This window comes from Scleropages formosus, chromosome 7, assembly GCF_900964775.1.
Source record: "Scleropages formosus chromosome 7, fSclFor1.1, whole genome shotgun sequence".
In the NCBI taxonomy this organism is placed as follows: Eukaryota; Metazoa; Chordata; class Actinopteri; order Osteoglossiformes; family Osteoglossidae; genus Scleropages; species Scleropages formosus.
Window position 1 is genome coordinate 8,961,675 of NC_041812.1, and position 19,737 is coordinate 8,981,411.

General features: G+C 48.5%; 1 protein-coding gene across 1 annotated transcript in view; it reads right to left on the bottom strand.

Moving 5' to 3' along the window:
- Positions 1–6,219: 6,219 nt before the first annotated feature.
- The window catches only part of LOC108937567 (rab effector MyRIP-like), a 30,656-nt gene continuing 17,138 nt past the window's right edge, over positions 6,220–19,737 (bottom strand). The window contains exons 4-16 of the mRNA XM_029253529.1: positions 18,151–18,287; positions 15,919–15,993; positions 15,251–15,348; positions 15,086–15,166; positions 14,703–14,858; positions 13,582–13,759; positions 12,863–13,440; positions 11,328–12,455; positions 9,323–9,616; positions 8,990–9,151; positions 8,817–8,894; positions 8,594–8,693; positions 6,220–6,921 (exon numbers count right to left, since the gene is read on the bottom strand). Coding sequence (XP_029109362.1) covers positions 6,875–6,921; positions 8,594–8,693; positions 8,817–8,894; positions 8,990–9,151; positions 9,323–9,616; positions 11,328–12,455; positions 12,863–13,440; positions 13,582–13,759; positions 14,703–14,858; positions 15,086–15,166; positions 15,251–15,348; positions 15,919–15,993; positions 18,151–18,287 — 3,112 coding nt within the window. The 3' untranslated portion in view covers positions 6,220–6,874. The remainder of the gene's footprint in view (positions 6,922–8,593; positions 8,694–8,816; positions 8,895–8,989; positions 9,152–9,322; positions 9,617–11,327; positions 12,456–12,862; positions 13,441–13,581; positions 13,760–14,702; positions 14,859–15,085; positions 15,167–15,250; positions 15,349–15,918; positions 15,994–18,150; positions 18,288–19,737) is intronic.

Here is a 19,737-nt window from a genome sequence, read left to right on the forward strand (position 1 = left end):
GACTTTACAATTATTAATAGAGGAAAATGGGCTCACAATAATCAAGAAGTGAGTTCAAACTGGACCTGCAGTGGAGGGGGAAGTGAGTATTCTCCCAGTGTCCACGAGAGGGCAGCACCGCACAGCTGATTCCAGGTGGAACAGAGATCAATGTTACACTGATCTTCCACACACACACTGGACAACTTAAATGGGAAGAATTATTTTTTCCTTTAGTTCACCTTTAATATATTTTTTTATCCATGTAAAGCGCAGGACTCCAAAGTCCTGTCCCTCGGTGGGCTGATCACTAACCCTCACCTGAGCACCCCTGTGGGCTCTGGGTTCGAGAGGCCAGCTGTGACCAGGTGAGTCACATCCATCTCCCACAGGTGATGCGCTGATCGGTGTCTCTCTGTGCACTGCGTGTCTTTGGAGGGGCTCATGTGCTCCATGTGACCAGAGGTTCCACGTGACCCCTGGACAAGCCCAGCTGGTGGACCCCACTGGTTCTCACCTCACCTCACCTCACTTGCGGTACTTCATCTGGAGGTGTGAAGCTGTGCTTTTGGACTGAACTCGGTCCCCTCCAGGTGCTGGTCAACCGCCAGCGGTCGCCGAGGTTGTGCTCTGCGCTTCCGCGCCTCTGCACTGTGAGCATCACTGATATTACATTACATTTACATGGGTTCATTTAGCAGACGCTTCTCTCCAAACCTACGAACATCTCGGAGAAATACAAGGTGTTCATTACATTAGGAGAAAGAGACATAGTTGCAGACATGAGTGAACCTAGTTTATTTCTTTCCACTTGATGCATCAATGTTCATCGCACGAGTAGGTGCATAAAACGCAGGATAAACGAATCCTGATCATCTTGCTACAATTTTTTTTAGAGGTACACAAACATCTACATGCAGTGCAGGAGTAGCGGTGTGTAAAGGTTCATCTGGGGACGATCACGAGGTTACGGTGCATGAACTTTCACACCGTAAATGAGCTGGAGAGATCTTGGGCAAAGTGAGTCGGGAAGAAGTGAGTTTTCAGACTCTTTTTAGATTTGGATAGAGTTTCAGCAGTTCTGAGTGACAGGGGGAGGTCATTCCACCACGACGGAGCCGGAACCGAGAACCTCCGTGTTTCTCCTTTTGTGCGCGAGACCACCAAGTTGCCAAGCGAGCACAACAAGTAGACGAGCGAAGGGGTCTGGTGAGGTTGGGCTGTAGCGGTGGATCAAGTCTTCGTACTGATGCTGATCCTGATCCTCCCTCGTGGGGGCAGGATGCGGGATGCAGAGCACGGCGCTATAAGAAGAGGACCATCGATGACCAGCGATCACTGTTGCAGGGAAAGGTGACCCTGCTGGTTCCGACGCGCGCGCGCGCACTTGCGCTCCGCTATAAGTTCTGCGTCCGCGCGACCTCCGAGAGCTGACGCGCGCGCGAGGGCACTGTCATCGGGGCAGGACGCGCGCGGGAGCGGAACCCACAAAGTCAAGGTGAGCTCGTCCGCCCGCACAACTCCAGTAAGTCACTGAAGAACATGTGATGTGTTTCAGCATCGCAGGATCGATCGTACGTCTAATTTTAAAATCATGTCATTTTAATGCGTGTCGCTTTTTTGGGTGAAACTGTGAGCAAAACACTTAATGAAGCTCTTTTTTAAATAATTTTAATTTGTTTTTTCCAAACTAATAAAATGAAACAAACACGCTGTGCTTTTTGAAATCATCAGGCCATGGCAGCCGTCGGAGGCGCGTGCCCCGGCGTCGGAGAATGTCTCGCGCTGCTTCTGCTGGCGGCGGGTCTCGTGGCCGTCGCGCGCGGCACGACCCTCGGACCCGAGCTCGCGGGCTTCCACGGCGCCGAGGACCGCGGTGAGTGCGGGTGGAAGGTGTGCTGGGAGACATGAGCGAACAGGAGCAGTAGGTTGTTGGTTTTAGTCCCAGGAAAAGAGCAGATCGGTTGCTTGTTTCACCGATTGAATTGCGCGTTGAAACTTTTTAAGCATTGATTTTTCAGCATTTTTACAGGTAAGAAAATTTCAATTTTTGAAGGAATTTGAGTGCAAACAAACTCGAACGAAACAAACTCAATCCGTGTGCTTCGTGCGGGGGTCGCACTTTCTCGCCCCTCCTGCGTCTCTTGACTCCTGTCAAACGTCTTCTGCTGTCCGCTGCCAATGTTGCATGAGCCACATTTAAACAAAAAGGCCATTTCATTGTGCGACGGCGCTATAGTAAGAGCGGGGACTCGAACCCATCACCTTCAGAGTGCATGCGACAACTCTAAGGACTTCGCCACCCGCAGTCCCCGCACAGAAATACACCTGTACAGTATGTGTGTAAAGTGACACGCATAAAATCCGTGATCTCTGTGTTCTTCTCATTGCGGTAAATCGGATCGGTGCTGGTGTGAAGTACCACAGTAAAGTGGTTTTTTCGATCGCACTAAAACTGAAGGGACCCGACGAACGAATCTACGGTTATGGAATACGGTTACAAGTGGTTATATAATTACCGAGGCGTGTGGTACCCTGTCGCAGGGCGTCTACAGTCACGTGGGAGGTAATTTTATGAGCTGTGGGATACGATCGGGCGGCTGGTATAACAGGGTACGGAAACAATCCCGTTACTTTATTTTTATTGTCTGTCCGCTTTTAAGTCGCAGCACGTGTGAAGTGAGTTAATTCCGCTTCTGGCTCCACGTTTTAATAACATGTTGCACTTGGCCGGCGTCACAATGAGTACAGAATGGGTTCTAGACCAAAAATATTATGATAAAGAAAGATATAATCGGGTGGTTCACCAACTGTGTGAAATGACACGTGTTTTTGCAAACAGTTAAGATACAAAATACATAAATGTTCACATTCAATAACTCGACATATTCAGGTTTAATTTTTTCAGTTGTTGCTCGTGCTTTTCCCAGTATATGTTAATAAATATGGTATATCAATATTTGCGTGTGTCCCATTTTTGGGTTGTCTGGCCCATTCCTGTATTGGAATTGGCCCATTGATTGATTTATTGATTGATCCCAACCACTCCTGTGGCTGGCGAAACGGGACACAGTGCGATACCCAGATCCTGCATTTACCCCCTTTCTTTGTGTGCGTGTGCGTGTGCGTGTACGTGTACGTGTGCGCGCCCAGGCCTCGTGGTGGACCCTTACTGGTACGTGGACCGTGGCGTGAGGCCCATCGGCCGCTTCGGCAAGAGGCAGAGCGCCGCTCCATCGCTGCTCACGAGCCTGGAGACCCTCCTCAGCCTCCTGGGCCGCAGGGGGCCGAGCCCGCGGAGAAACCCCTGGTTGCCATGACGACGGCCTTGCTACCGCACCGGTGTCAGCGCGTGACGGTCCATGTGAACGATTAAAGTTAAACGTGTGAACGAATCGTCGCACCCCGGTCTGGAAAAGCTGTGTGTGAAAACAAGCGTGTTGATGCAAATTATTTGAACTTTTCCCAATATTATCCTTTTCCTGACTTTTTTTTTTTTTGTTGTGACCGTTTCACTAAACATATTAAAATCCGAGAATCATTGGTCTGCATAAATATTTATGTCTAAACTTTCCTCCCGACTATGTACGTTATTTTCGTATCTCCAGGCCTCCCCATAAATGTGTATTAAAATGAATGAAAAAAAATGTCATCAGTAGAATAGTAATAAATCAGTTAGACGATCGTAACCTCATTTGTTGAAACGAAAATGGACCTCTATTAAATCTGCAATGCATGTGAAAAACAATTTCTTTTTAAATTTTGAAGGTGAATTTAGAATGTGAGAATTTTAATTTGTGTGTGTGTGGTACTATGAATTTCCAGTGAAACAAAGATGAGATTTTTGAAAGTGTTGAATAGAGAATTTGTGTTTTTGGAACTTCCAGATTTTTTTTTTTTTTCCTTTTTTGGTGTTTCTTAGTGTGTAGTATAGAGGGTTATTTAAAAAAGATTGCGTTAAGGGAATTGTTAGTCATGTGTTGACATGAAGTGAAATTAAGTTTATAACATTATATTTCTCCAAATGGGCTGCAACTATTCTGTGTAAAGAACATGAGACGTGAACCTAGACACATATGGCAAAATTTTTGCTTTTTATTGGTAGCTGCCTTTGTCTTATAGAACATACTGTACATTGTCAGGATGAGAGCAAATTAAAATAAAGTTACAATTAAGTTTCAGTGTATTGTGCATGTGTTTCGTAAGACTGAAAATATATTTTCAAAGATTCATCTTTTAAAATCGTGTTTGAAGGTAATGTTTTTGTTCAGTTTAAAATGAAACTAAACTACATTTGTTTTCCACTGAAATAAGGGAGTGTTCTGAGTGCATTAATAAAATTCATAGCGAAGAGCTGTAGATGTGAACTTCATAGCGAATCGCTTAGAGTTGACTGAAGAGAAATAAAACCAACAAATTTCAGGATGCATATTTTTATTCATTTACATCTTTCCCCGGCTAGAATAGTTTGGCACAACCGCACAAATCTTGTCTTCACGTTGCTGAGCTCGCTGCAATCTGACCACCGTGTCACACCACTACATTAAAATGTCACATCTCACTATACAATTTTCTTTTGTATTTAAAAAAGTGGAACCAAAATACTGCGGTATATAAAATTACTCGGCTTGTTCATGATCAGTACCTTGGTTGCGCTTTTTTGTTGAAACCGAGATCGGTTTAAATTTGCAAGTATGTTCTGAAAAGTTCAATCAACCTTAAAAGACGACGGCAGAAGGCGGTTCAGAGAACATCTCAAGGAAATCTTGCGAATCTTGTGCTTCATTTAAACTCAAAAAAAAAAAAAAAATCACAGTTTCATATTGAAAACAATCTGAGAGAAAAAGAAAAGCTTTATAAAAAATGAATATTGAGAGAGAATACAGGCACTTTAAGACCTGTAAAGAGTCTGCAGAATCACTGTTCTCCCACAGCAGCTCTACAGTGATACACCCAAACATGGACCTTGGAGGATTTTGGCAGAACATCATCCAGGTGAGTGAAAGAAGCGCGAAAGAGCACAGCTGAAGCCAAACCAACGGAAGGATTTCTGTTTTAAAGGCTCACTTAGAGATACGGAGTCTATTGCTGCCAGATCTGCAGTTTTTACACCATGTGCTCCGTTACGCGCGACTTCCACTTGACCCACACATCCATCGAAAAACCAATCCGACAAAGCAAAATATGACACCGAAACATTACATATTCAGTTCAGTAACGATTTATCATGGTGGATCAGCACTATTATCGCGGTGCGTCAGGTGATGCATTTGCTGAGGTGACACTTAACATTAGAAATGTTGATACATTGTTGGAGTAATTCGTGACAAGTGTCTTTCTCCACGGAATTATGGCTGGATTCCAGCCTGGACCTTAACTGGCAGCTTTCCGGTCAGCGATCCATATTTATAACCCACGTGTCATCGATACGCTTCCAATCGATCAAAGCTCACGTAACAAGGTGTGTTCAAGGTGGGGACTGTGTTTGCACGGCCATGGTGACAGGGAACCCGGTTACCAGGCTAAAACCTGCTCGCTGAAGCAACGGTTCTTTGGCTTCATCAAGCAGAAGAGCACAACAGAGTCCTCCCCCCACATCACCGACGCTTATGATTTGCTGCTAGAAGCGCATCATTTGTACTCTAAAATTTGCATAGTGAGCCACAGTATGGACGACAGGCATTTCGGTTCGAAACACAAGCCTCGGCGACGCAGAGTCCCACACAAGGTGACCATAGCGTGGCTTCTCCCGCACATGTCAGTCATCCCGTTGCACATAGCCCCCCCCCACATGCGTCTCACACAAGTCATGACTTAATAAATAAGCTAAAACCACCATCTGTCATAAGGAGCTATGAGTGAAAAAATAAGTTTGAGCGCTAAAAGATATTCGGAAGGCAAAGGAAAGCCTGACCCTTCCATCTGAAACATGGTAAAATACAACGAGCAGGGCAAGCCAAATAAAGGTGTCAGGCATTACATTTATTCACTTAGCAGACGCTTTTCTCCAAAGCGACTTACAATGATACTATGTAGTGTCATCAGCCCACACACCTTATTCACCGTGGTGACTTACACTGCTCGATACACTACTTACAGCGGGTCGCTCATTCGTACATCAGTGGAACGCGCACCATGGAGGAACATGAACAGCATGTCTTTGGACTGTGGGAAGAAACCAGAGCACCCGGAGGAAACCCACACAGACACGGGGAGAACATGCAAACTCCACACAGACTGAGCGGGGATCGAACTACCCAGGTGTTGTGAGACAGCAGCACTGATTGCTGTGCCACCGTGTCGCCCTAATCTTCATCTTCTAATGTTCTATACTTTTTTAAATGACTTTTCCTCTGTTTTATGGTTCAGGAGCACATTTTCTCTCCATTTAAATGAATGGCAGTTAAAAGTTTGTTTTACAACGACGCACCTGGCAACCCGATTTCTGCGAACGAACTGAACCTGTACCGAGTCCTTCTGAAGGCGATAAACCTTTGCGCATGTTTTCATAGGGATATTTTATTTAAATCAACAGAAACCTCATTTCCACAAAAAAAACCCAAAGATGCTGGAAACAGCAGTTTTCTAACGAATTCTCCAATAAATGTGTGAATATCGTTTTTACACGATCCCGCCAAGAACAGTCCAGTCCAGTTTCAAGCGTAAGGATCATTTCCTTAAAATCAGATGAGAGAGAAGAGAATGAAAATTAGCGATAAATCTCTATTATGAGCCATGCACTATTTCCTACAGGACGTTATGTGACGTTGGAAGGGACACGCTTGGCGTGTACGTGTGCAGGGTTTGAGGCTCCGGTTAAGGCAGAAGAGCTCCGTGCCTCCGGCGCAGCAGGCCGCAGCAGAGAGCGAGGGGCATGCTGGGTAAAGGCACGGCTCTAGGATCTCAGCGCCCTGGACTTCGGCCCCGACTTGTGGTCGCTCCCTGTTAGAAAAACAAGAAAGACGCGGCGCCTCGTCACCTCGCCTGCACCCGGACGTTCTCAAAATCAGCCGTAATTAGCTCTCAGAAAATACACGAACATCTTGAGTGAACGGCACAAAGGACAAGTCACGGAAATGGAAGCCTTTCGTGTTCTTTCTCACCGAGTCGCTTTATGAATCCGACTTTTTGCGTTCGCATCTCGCTGCCGGCGTTTCCAAGTTTCCTTTGAAAGCGGGCCCTGACTAATGCGTGCGTTCGGCTCCGTCGCACTCAAGGCTCTCGAGACGAGGGCCGGGTCACGACACCTCCATTGAGGCCCGCCGCTGAAGAGCGTTCCCTTTCACAACATCTCGCACGGACGTGCGCCTTTCCGCACGCCTCTCCTTTTTACCTCTCGTTTCACGCGTTGCCGTTTAGGGAAAATGCTGGAAACTTCCAGGTGGTTCTTCAAAAAAACTCTTTCTTAGATTTCATACAAAGCTGAACATGTCGCAAGCGCTGCCATGACGTGCCGCATGTGACACAGTCCTGTTCACCGTTCTCTGCGCACTAGTTCCTCAATGTTTAAATTGTTGATTTTCACATTTTCAGGCATAAACATTTTTCTCTTTATTTTTAATATCATTTCCTTATCTATTTTATAAAGTTTGTCTGTAGCAGAGCAAAAGCCCGATTCAGCTCATGCTCGGTGTACCTGAGGGTCGGTAATCAATAACAAGATGAACGCATGTTCACGGGATGAATCAGTCAATAACTGAATAGGAGTTTGCTGAGAAGATATGTTTTTATTTTGTACTTCTAAAATTTGTTTTAGTAATGTAACTCGGGGGGGGGCGGTGGTGCGATGGGTTGGACCGGGTCCTGCTTTCTGGTGGGTCTGGGGTTCGAGTCCCGCTTGGGGTGCCTTGCGACGGACTGGCGTCCCGTCCTGGCTGTGTCCCCTCCCCTTCCTGCCTTACGCCCTGTGTTGCCGGGTTAGGCTCCGGTTCACCGCGACCCTGTATTGGACAAGCGGTTCCGAAAATGTGTGTGTGTGTGTGTAATGTAGCTCAAACTTGAAAATATTATAAAAACCTTAATAGCATGACAAATTATTTTAAAAAATACCTATAGCAGTGGATGGATGTTTGTACTATTAATTGCCATTACACACACACACACACACACACACACACACTGTCTGGTGGCGGAAAACCGGAGCCTAGGCCAGCAACACAGGGCAGAAGGCTGGAGGGGGAGGAGACACACCCAGGACGGGACACCCGTCCATCACAAGGCATCCCAAGCAAGACTCGAACCCCAGACCCACCGGAAAGCAGGACCTGGTCAAACCCACTGCACCACTGTGCCCCCCTCTTGTTATTATTAGCCTGTTGATAATCTTAGTTTGTGGTTATGAAGTATTTTTATTTTCTTCTTTTAAATTAGTTTGAATTTGAGTGTAGCTCAAAGTTAATAAACATATTAAATGGTACTACAGAATATTTTTATTTATTATAGCTACATCCTGGAATTTTACGGAACCCACCTAGTGAATAAATGGGGGGGATCTGTACTATTAATTGACTATGTCTTCGAGGTAAAAGTGACAACAGAGTTACAAACAAGGTTCGTTAGCGCTTTTGGCTTAATATAACATAATGATGAACAAGGAGAGGGAAAGAACGTATACCTTTCCGGGAGGGAGGATGTGGCAGTTTTCTCCTCTGCTGGCGCGACACAGCTATGGTCTGCGTCTGGGTCTGTGTCTGTGTCTGTGCCTGTGCCTGTGTCTGTGTGGCACACGACAATCACATGATCACGACCCGGTCGCAATGTTGAGGTCACTCTGTGATTTGTGCCACGCTGCAGGCTGCAGGCCAAGCGGGCCAAGCGGGCCAAGCTGCAGGTTCTACCTTTTGCGGCGCGGCGCTCGGGGCCACGTTCAGCCCGGCAGACTTCAGAGCCGAGATTCTCGCCGCAATACCGGACACCTGCGGAAGAGCAGACGGACGGGCGTGACGGCCGGGCGGGGCAGGCGGTACGCGGAAGACGCCGGACCCCGATCCGCGGAGGTGGCGGAACACACCTGGAGATCCGACTGCTGCACCTGCGCGGCAGCACTGGCCACCTGTTCCTCCAGGTGCGCGAGCTCCTCCTCCGTGGTGATGCTGCTGATACTGCGGGCGCACTCCTCGAGTTCCACCAGCTCCCCCTCCAGCTTGAACACGGTACCGGCAGCAAGGTACACCTGTTAGGGGCGGTTAGCGAATCCTGTGGCATCGCATTCTCGACATGGACCTGTTGCAGTGGCGCTACGCTTGCGTGTATCATTATAGCTGCGTATTAGTGCGTACGGGTGCGTATGCACGTGCGTCACTCCTCCTTCCTGTCCATAACGACCAGGCACGGGGGTTCTTACATTCTCCTCCAGCTTGGTGAGGTGTTCATCCAGCTTCTTGGCGCTCTGTTGGTCCGATGGGGGCGTCTCGCCGCTGCTGGGTGCTGCCTGGTCCCGCCCGCCGCCTCCCGCCTCCTCGATCAGGTCCTCCGTAGCGTTGAGCACCTTCAGCACCTCGGCGGTGATGCTGCTCAGCGAAGCGGCCGAGTGCTTCTGCTCCAGACCCGCGCGTGGAAGAAAGGGGGGGTGGGGGGGTGGGGGGTCACACAGGGTAGACAGATTTTTTTTAGCGATTAAAATGGATTGGTTAGTATTCTTGAAGTGTGTTTCCAAAGACCGCAAGCCAGGGCAGCTAACAGGACCGCCACCGTTTTCCCATGGTGATCCCTCATTTACCCGGACGCCGCAAGATCACGAGTCGGAGCGAGAGAGCCGCTCCAGGAAGCCCCGGTGTGCGAAGAGTGGTTCTGAAAACATCGCAGACTTGAGCTCTAGGAGCACATTAGGAACTGGAGGTTTCAAGATGCACCGGTGAAAAACGGACAATTTCCCACGTTTTCCCATATGTCATTTAAAACTTCAAAAGTTAGATATATTTAAAAAACATGCAAACGTATAAAGAAAACACCACAAGCGTGAGGATACAATTTGACCTTTGTGTTAATTAAAAAATAAAGTGAAGTTGTCATCATCATCATCATCTTACGAACACAAGCGGGACCAGAAGCGTGTTTGTAATTAGTTCGGTTCACACATCTAAAGTCACGTTTAACACCAAGTCACAAAAAAGAGAACCTTAATAATACAGACGCCCATCCGTGCATTTGCTGGATCGGTCCGGCACTGATCAGGTGTACAGCAGATGAAGCGCTGCGGGTCGGCAGCCTGTACTTTTAGGAACGTAAACGCAGCTCTGGTGGAAACACCACTAATTAAAGTGAGGAGGACGTCGAGGCCCAGAGGGCAGAAAGCAGCGGCGTCTCGCTTTCAGGAGGCAGAAGGGCCATTAGCGGCGCGCACCATTAGTAAGAAACACCGCAAAAGGGCGACGGCGAAGCAGCGCGAATCACGGCACGATCACACGATGTATCGTGGCCGGGGGGGGGGGGGTCTTAATGACCCCTTCGAGAAGAACCGGCGACGCCGAGATAAAAGGCTCGGAAAGACCTAAGTGACGCGCTGTGGCTCTCGAGAAGGGCCGCGTGTGGGACTTCTGGGCTCTCACTTGCAATAACACAGAGGAGAGGAAGCGCCGCGTCCGCGCAGAACCACAGCCTTTCTGTCTCTTCTGGTGGACGAGAAGGACACAGAGAAGAAGGGAGGGAGAGACAGAGCAGGAAATGAAGCAGGAAAGTCGGGACGAAAGTCTTTGCAATAGGAAACGGAAAGAAAGAAGGTGTACGTTACACCTGGCATTTAACAGCAGGAAGGGACAGCGATGAAGGTGCCAACGCTGGGCTGGCAGTAGGGAGAGACGACCGAATTCGGTGGGTTTTATGTCAAGCTTTCAATTCCAATCAGCTGCACACTATGAAGACCTTATTTTTGAGCTCCTTTAATAGGGCAATAATTCCATATAATAATTATGGATATTAAAGTATTAATTACTATTATTATAATAATTATACGGTTTTCAGGGAACTACGCTGATAGGCTGTGCTCTCGAGAGGTAGCCAATCAATAACAAGGAGCTTTCAAGCAACAATATTGATTGGCTCTGCTCTCTAATACAAACTGTCCAATAAGGTGGATAGAGTGTTTAGCTGTCTCAGATTTAGCTGTTTCAGATTGCTGTATTGATTGGCTAAGCACCATAATGCCCTTCAGAGAGACCTGACCAATAAGGGGTAGGCCTCAATTTAGCTAATCTGATTGGCTAAGCCTAACAGGAGCTGGCCAATAAGGTTAGTGGCATGACCAGCTGGCTGTCCTGATTGGCTGTGTCCTACGGCGAGCCGAAGAGTGGATGTCAGGGGAACGTGCTCACTCTGGATTGGCTAAGAAGGACAGCATTACAGGTACTTACTCTGCGCACGTCTTCTGCCAATATGGTCTCCACAGTTGATGGAATCCCCTCCATGGAGGTCTCCACAGCTTCGGTGTCTCCCCCCTCAATCATCTCGACTTTCTGCTGCAATGTCTCCAAACCAACTGGTTCATTTCCTCCTACTTCTGTCTTTTCTTCACCGGTCTCCTCCACTTTGTTCAAAGTCTCCACCTTTTCTGCGCTCTCCGCTTCTCTCTCACCGCTTTTCTCCTTGACTTCTATCTCTGCCTCACCAGGTTTCCCTTTTTCCGACTCCCCGTGTTCTTCCGGGTCGACTTGAGGTCCTTTCTCGCTGCCTAACTCCCCTACTTTTTCATTTGTCGTTTCAGCTTGTCCTGGATCGTCTAAGACTGCCTCAAGGCCATCCTCAACGTTCATCTCTGCAAGAATTCCTACCTCCTCGCCAACTTCTATCTCCCCATCCACCTCCTGGAGACCCTCACCCGCTATGAGAACCTCTATCACTTCGTCACTCTCCTCAGCTTTCTCTGTCTCCACCTTTATACGTCTCCCTCCATCTGACTTCTCTGGATTTCCCTTCTGCACTTCAACTTGTCCACCATCGTGTTGCACCGAAAGTCTTTTGGCCTGATCCTTTAGTTTACCTTCTGCCTCTGCATGGGCTTGTCTCTCCTCATCTATTATCTTCCCATCCATGGCTGGTTCTGCTCCAATATGTTCCAGATCCTCTCTTTCTTTGGGTCCTTTTACCTCTATGTTCACGTTCTCCTCCCCACCCACCTGACCTGCCTTCACTGACTCCATACTGCACCCAGTCACCACTTGTCTCTCTTGCGCCTCTGATCTTTGTCCCTCCTTGCTGGTGTCATTGCGCATCTTCTCTCGTTCTGCTCCTCTCGCCCCTGGCTCCTCCGCGGGTTGGTCCGACAGCTCGCGCAGTTCAGAGTGCAGCTCCATCTCGAGGAGGCCGACGGGCCCCACGTCTTTTGCTCGGTGGGCCGCGAAGTCAACGTTTCTTACATCAGGTGCCGCGGCGCTGGAGGTCACGGTGTCAGGGGTCATGGGGTGGCCTGGACTGCTCGAGGGAGGTGGGCCTTCCAGCTTAAAGTTTTTCACTATGACGTTCAGCAATAAGTTGCTGTAATCCTGAGGAAAAGGAGACCCGAAACAGCCGTCAGCCAAACACATCCTACTGCTCCAGTGACCAGATGTGTCCTTAAGAGCAGGATCTAAACTAACAACTAGAAACGTTACAGTCGGCTACTGTTCCGCTATTGAAAGAAACTTTGGGGATGTAAAGGTGATAGTTTTGTCATATTTTAGCACAACATCCAGGTAAACCAACAAACAGGTGGTCATCAGTTTACTGGCTCCATCTAGTGGCCCTGGGCAGTACTGCACTTCCTTCAAAGTCTCGCTGAAGAGTGAGATGCTACAGGGTTTCGGTAGCAAGTCAGCAAGAAAAACTATATTTACGACTTCAGGAAGACTCTAAATGATAGGTACAGAATGTAGCGACGGAACCTGTTTGCTGGGGGGGGGGGGTCGCTCACCGGGACGGATGACGAGTACTGCATACAGGGACTCCCGGCCTGCTCCAAACGTTCGTGCTTTGTTCTGCGCCTGCGGGACCTCCCGACCCGCTCGCCCTTTCCATCCTCCACTTCGCTGCTGTCCACCGATGCGGAACCGGCGAAATCGGGGTTCAGGTTGATATCCAGGCCGTGAGAGCAGCGCGGGATTGACTGCCGGCGCCCCATCCTCCTCAAGGAGGACAGCAGCTGAACCTGGGACCTAGCGGGGCTGCCCGGCGTACCCGGAGTGTCAGGCGTACCCGGCATTCCCAATTCCGGGGGCAGCTGTGGAGAAGGCGGGCCAGTGGAAGGCCCGCGAATGTCTGTCCACTCTGACTCCCGATGGGACATCTTCCTCCGGAACTCCAGCAGGGCGGCGCCCCAGCCGCTATCGGCCTCCGGCTCCGTGTCGGAGCCCATGTCATGGTAGGCGGAGATGGAGCCAGACTCCTGCTCCAGCGCGCTGAACACAAGGCTCTTGCGTTTGGTTAGCAGACTGGGCCGGGACAGTTGGGTGCTCTGGAGAGCGATCCAATTCCCATCCGGGCTCTGGAGCACTGAACACACACACACACAGAGAGATATCCAGACTCAGCTGACACAATGTGTAGCCACACACTATGCGTTCCTTCGATTCACTGTTCCCAGTGAGACTCCCTGTGGTCCATCATGTCGTGTCAAAGACACTGTGGACTTACTGGAGTTGTCCAGCCTGTCAACGCTCTTCCAGCTGGCCAGGGACGCCACGGTGTCCCTCCTCAGTGAGGCGTAGCCCTTCACTGCCGCCCGCACCTCCACCGAACTGTCAGACCTCGGTTCGGGAACGTGTTCATCTGGGGCCGCCTCACTGGTCAAGGAGAACGCTGAGCGGGACCGCTGGAACCGTGGCCACACGCACCTTTACTTATGCGGGTCTGTCATTGATTTCCTGATTCACCAGCTCCTCGTCTCTGTCTAACTCATTTTTGTTTCTAACTCCCAAGTCACTTTTATCACTAAGTCACCCTCAGAAAAACTTCATAATACAGGCTTCACTCCATCTATTCTCTGATTCATTCTTGTAAATATCGCAGATATTGATATAATGATTTGCAATAATACACACACACACACAGTCTGAACCGCTTGTCCCATACGGGGTTGCGGGGAGCCAGAGTCTAACCCAGCAACACAGGGGGTAAGGCTGGAGGGGGAGGGGGAGGGGACATACCCAGGACAGGACGCCAGTCCATTGCAAGGCACCCCAAGCGGGACTCGAACCCCAGACCCACCGGAGAGCAGGACCCAGCCCAACCCACTGCGCCACCATGCCCCCCTTGCAATAATACGTTGTAAGATTTTACTTAGCGTTTTTATTTGAGTTGTGTTACATTACAATAAAACCAACTTAAAATGACTGAAAATAAAAAAAAAAAAAACCATCTCCCCTAACTCCCATCCAATGTCGACTGCTGACGGATTCATCCCATAAACACACGCAACATTCCTCGTCTTGTTATTGATCCGACACTCAAGAACACTCGGCTCGAGCTGTAAACACTGTGGAAGTGAGTCGAATTAAGGCGGTCCCACACTACTCTTGCTTTTTACTGCCATCTAGTGGTGCAGAGGGTAAACAAAGACAGAAATTTCTGAAAATAAATGAAGATAATGCAACTATAAATGTATGAACTGGGCAGCGTTTCTGCATTTGAAAATTTGCAACTCGACCGTTCGTAACATGAGGAGCCAGTGAATTTCCTTTTGTGTGAATGGGGGTGTCTTACCCAGAGCGAGGGGGGGGGTGTCTTACCCAGAGCAAGTGGGGGGGCTGTCTTACCCAGAGCGAGTTGGCGCCCTTCAGGCTCGCCTGGGAGGGGATGGTGTTCTGTCGAGACAGGGTGGAAGGGGAGGAGGTGCCCTCACCGCACTGCTGGGGCAGATCCATCTCGTACTGGGGCTGCATCTGCGACAGCTTCCTCCTACGGCGGACAATCTGGAGGTGGGAGGGGAGGGTGAACGGAGGGCGTGCTGTGGGGAGGGGGGTGCCAGGTCACTGCTCCACTGCAGCGCCCCCCAGGACACGGGGAGCCCACAGGGGCTGCGCACAGCGGGACTCGCAGGCATCCAATGAGAAACTAGCCTCTGCCTTCAGCATGGTGACTGATCATCGGACAGCATGGCGAGGTTAACGTTCACAGTGACCAAAGGGCGGAGCCTCACCTTCTGCACGATCGATGTGGCGAGTTCCTCGATCAGCTCATCCTTGTTGTCCTGCAAGTAACGCACTTCGTCCTGCTTCTCCTGCAGGAAAAACGAAGGTGGGTGTATGTAGGAGACAGGTGGATAGGAGAGACAGCTGGACAGAGTGACCAGGTGTTGGCTCACCAAGTTGTCACAGTGTTCCTCGGTCCTGGCGATGGCCTCCTCTACCGCCTCCTCGGCCACCTGGAGAGCAACGTTGAGCGTCTCAGCCATGCTGTGATCTGGACACACGGGCACTTTAAGAAATTGTAAAATCAATAAAGGCCCTTGACACCTTTGTCCAACATCTCTTACAAAGGCTGCACACATAACCAGTTACAGTGCTTTACCTATTTATACTGCAGGGTAACTTTTACTGCATCAGGCCTTCAGATTAAAGGGAGACGGTCCCTAACCTCTCTTCTTTACGGCCGCCTCAAAATACAGTCGTGCTCGACAAAAAGACTAGTATGTACAGTAGATTTCAGTCAGAATCTGGCTGCGTCAGAATTTCTGTTTCTGTATGAGTCAAATAAAGAAATAGTTATGACACCAAACAGCGCTGAGGTTTCTGTGGTGACCACTAGGGGGCAGTAGCAAGTACCCCTGTAGTGAGGAACACGGGTGCAAGACTGGTCTCACACCTGCAGGATCCTAACCCCTCCCTTCCTCCACCCACGGATGGATCCAACTGGGCCACCATCCCATACCCTGCTGCCCCCCCAATGCTTGTTAAAAGTGGATATCCCCACACCTCCACACAATTATTTCAGCTCTTCAGCCGTGCTTCCCAGAGAAGCATTCATCCTCACCTTCGCTGTTCCTCCGGAACGGCGACTCGGTGCCGCTCCCTTCATTGTAGATACTGTCGTCATACACACTGCCCTCTGCAGGCGGGGTAGAGAAAGCTACTGTCATCTTCATAAACACAGCTCAGAGAAAAGTAACAAAGTTCTCCGTGGGGAAAAAAAAAAAAATCATCCATCACGAACACTGTGAAATATGAAAAACATGAACACAGGAACTGGTGTCTTTATCGTGCCATCATTTTCCTTGTTTGACGAATTAATTGGAATATTATTTTTGATAGCAATGTGCGGAGCTCAGCAAATAAACCACTCCAGCATCTATCCTTGTAAAGAAAATCCTGGCATTACAAAACTGCAAGGGTCGTAAAAATGTGTCTGCAAGAAAAAAACGGTCCTGGACGTACGTCCCAACGTAGTTAGTGTGGTGGGTCCATAAGCTGTCTGCTCCTTGCTCTAGATCCATGGCATTTTAGAAAAAGGCATCCTGAGGGTGAGGGTGTCCCAGGGCTGTGACATACAACCTCCTGCCCACACTTCCACTCTAGCTGGGTCCAGGTTCAACCACCACATTGCTCTCCAAGGAGGAAAAATCTGAGATGTCTCCACATGTCCTTCTGAGTCCACCAGAGTAACTGTAAGTCCAGCCAGGCCAACCTGACCCCTTACAGGTGTCTCCATGTTCCTCTTAGTTACCCTTACACCTCAAAGGTGAGTCTTTGTATTCCTGAGTCACTCTTACACTTTGAGGGCATCAACATGAACTCCTCAGTCATCCTTCACCTCAATGATGTATACATGGAGCCCTGAGTCATCTGTAAGCTTTGAGGGTGTCTATATGTGCTCCTCAGTCATCCTTATACCTCTAGGGTGTCTATCTACTTCAGTCAACCTTAAGCCTGGAGGTTCTCTACATCTTCACACCTGGAGAGTGTCTATACGTAGTTCTGAATCATCCTTAATCCAGGAGGGGGTCTACATGTACTTCAGTCATCCTTGCAACTCAATGGTGTCCACATTTACCTCAGTTGTCCTTAAGCTTGGAGGAGGTCTACAAGGACTCAGGAGTCACCCTGACATCCTGAGGGTGTCTACATGTACTTGTCCTCACACCTGAGCACAAGGGTTGACAGAAAAAGTCTAAAATGTCATGAGGTGCAACAACATGGAAGGATTTAGTGTTTTGATCCCTACACACTCACACAGCTACTCCTCTTTTTGTCAACTCTGCGTCATCAACCCCATTACGGGTTACCATCTGCTCCAGAGGCAGTGCCCATTGGGCTTTCAACCATTTCCTGACTGGTATGGTCTAATCTGTCAAACTTGTTATGTGAAACAAGAGCTTAGAGGCATCTAATCTTATTTCTCCTACTTTGCAGTGCAGTTCAGCAACTGCAGCCAGGAGATGAATGAGGGAGCATCTGGTCCTGAGCTTTGACTGAGGACTCTTATTACTGTAATGGCCTTTATAGGAATGTAAGAAAGGAATGAAGGTCAGGTAAAACATATAGTAACTCTGTTGGGGGGGCTGCAACTATATATTTATAAATTTTGCAGATACTTTTCTCCAAGGCAATGTATACATCAGAGACAAAAAAAAGTGCATCAACAACAAGAGCGCTTTAAACACAGGATTATGGACACGCAGCTTATCTGTCTGATACCACCATGTTGCTGGTTCACATCCCTCAAGTAGCTGCCTATAGAAGATATTCAAATAGCAAATACATAGGTAATCATAGCAGATGGTGTTGGACTCATTTATGCAGCTGTCAGGAGAGAGATGGCTCTGAGAGAGATGGGTTTGAGACCATTCTTGGTTTCTCAGAGGGATTCAGCAATTCTGAGGGACAAAGGGAGCTAATGTCACCACATCATGGTTAAAATAAAAAAAGCTATGTACTTTAGATTTTGGACCATTTGTGAGTGGAACCTCTACGAGTCCAGAGGATGAGGAGCACAGATCTCTTGCTGGGATGTGGGGAATGACACACTCCGCAAACATGATGCAGGTTTGCTGATTTGTGGTAGTTGATCTGAGAGCATTGAAAATCCCGCTGTTAAAGCCTGATCTCACAAAATAAACCTTGATCCGACACCGAATGACTAAATGAGGAAAATACAAACACACTTAGACTCTGACACTTAGAAAGACATATAGTCTTGTACAGACATGTCATGGATTCTTCAAGGCTCTCGGCCTTGTGTCCAACTCGAGTGAGATGTTTGCAGTACCTGCGAGCTCTGCCAGGATGCCCTGGTCAGTGATGTACTTCCTGTAGAGCGACTTCAGCACCTTGGTGCTCCCAAAGCGTCGGTACCGCCTTTTCAGCACACTGTAGTACCACTCCAGAGCTCGCGTCCTCAGGAGTCTGTGGAGGAACAACCACAAGACCTTGGCTTGGCTACTTTTGCCACATTTCTCCAGCTGTTGCTTCATATCAAAGATCCAGCATAAGCTGTGTAGATACATTGGGAAATCTAGTCCCATTTTAACATCATAAGATGCAATATGTTAAAAACGTTCAAGGGTATTAAGAGATCTACAGTGTCTATCAATGTTCATCCTGTGAGGCCAGACCCTGATATGCTTCACAGGAAAGTAGATGTCTGTGCTGCTTGTTCTCAAGTTGTTTCATAAAGAGACTTCAGCACCCAGACACCAAGATACACGAGTTCAGTCATGGAAATAGCCGCTCAGAACAGACATCTTCTGGTACCCAGACCTGCTCTCTGGTTGCTTCCATTCCTCCCGCCTCCCACTCTCTTTTCTCTCAGGAGCAAAGCCCAGTCTGCTCTGGCTCTTTCAGCCCACTGCAAGCTGCTTCATCTCTCACCCCCGTCACTCTCCTCTTTCTAATCCATCCCTTCTTCGTCCACAGCAGGCCACCAAGCAGTTCATAAATCCACCAGCTTGCTGAAACTCCATCTACCCCCCCCTACACCCACAGCCTGACTCCCAGGCCTCCTGGCTCCACTCCAGCATCTCAGCCTAAATGCCAGTAGACCCTCCACGATGAACTGTCTGAAATGTGCCTTTAGTATAATGTGAATCACAAAATAATGAGGAGGCCTTGACAGAACTGAACAAATTAAAACATGTATGATGTTCTTGAGGAAGAATCCATTAGAAAGCCTAGAGGAGAAAGAAGAGACCAAAAAAAGAGGGTGATCGTAGGACCTCTTGCAGTCACCTCCCTATCAGCTGCTCTCCTCATGTACAAGGGATCCTAGTTCCCAGTAACAATGTGAGATCACAGCACTCCAGCATCTGCCATCTGGAGTACCGGAACCACCCCTCGCAGTTGAGATTTCAGGACTTTGCATCCGTGGGTGCCAAACCACCATCTGCACAGGAACTCCCTGAACAGGTAACCGGAGACTTGGTTCAAAATACAGACAGGTTTCTTAATGGTGGAAAAGGGCTCTCTGAATCTGGCATGGTTTCCAGCAGCTGACAACGAAACATCAGAGACACCTGTTGACTCACTGGTCTTGGGATGAGCCAATGGGTTTGAGATGAATTAAAATCACTGACATGAGTAAAGGCTCTCAGGGTCTCAAACAAGCATCTATTCAAACACTGAAACCTCCACAAATCTTTGGACTCAACACGTGTATCCTGGAACATACCAGAGGACTAAAATTGTATTTTCTTGGTAAAGAATCTTCTGAAATATTTATAGCCTGTGGCCTTGTCATTCATATCTTCGAAAACATCTTCACGAAAGCTGAAGAGATGTACAATGATCTACACTCAGACTCTAATGGCTGCTTAAGACCTGAACTTTGGACCATTGGGCTCCAAAGACAAACCAAAAA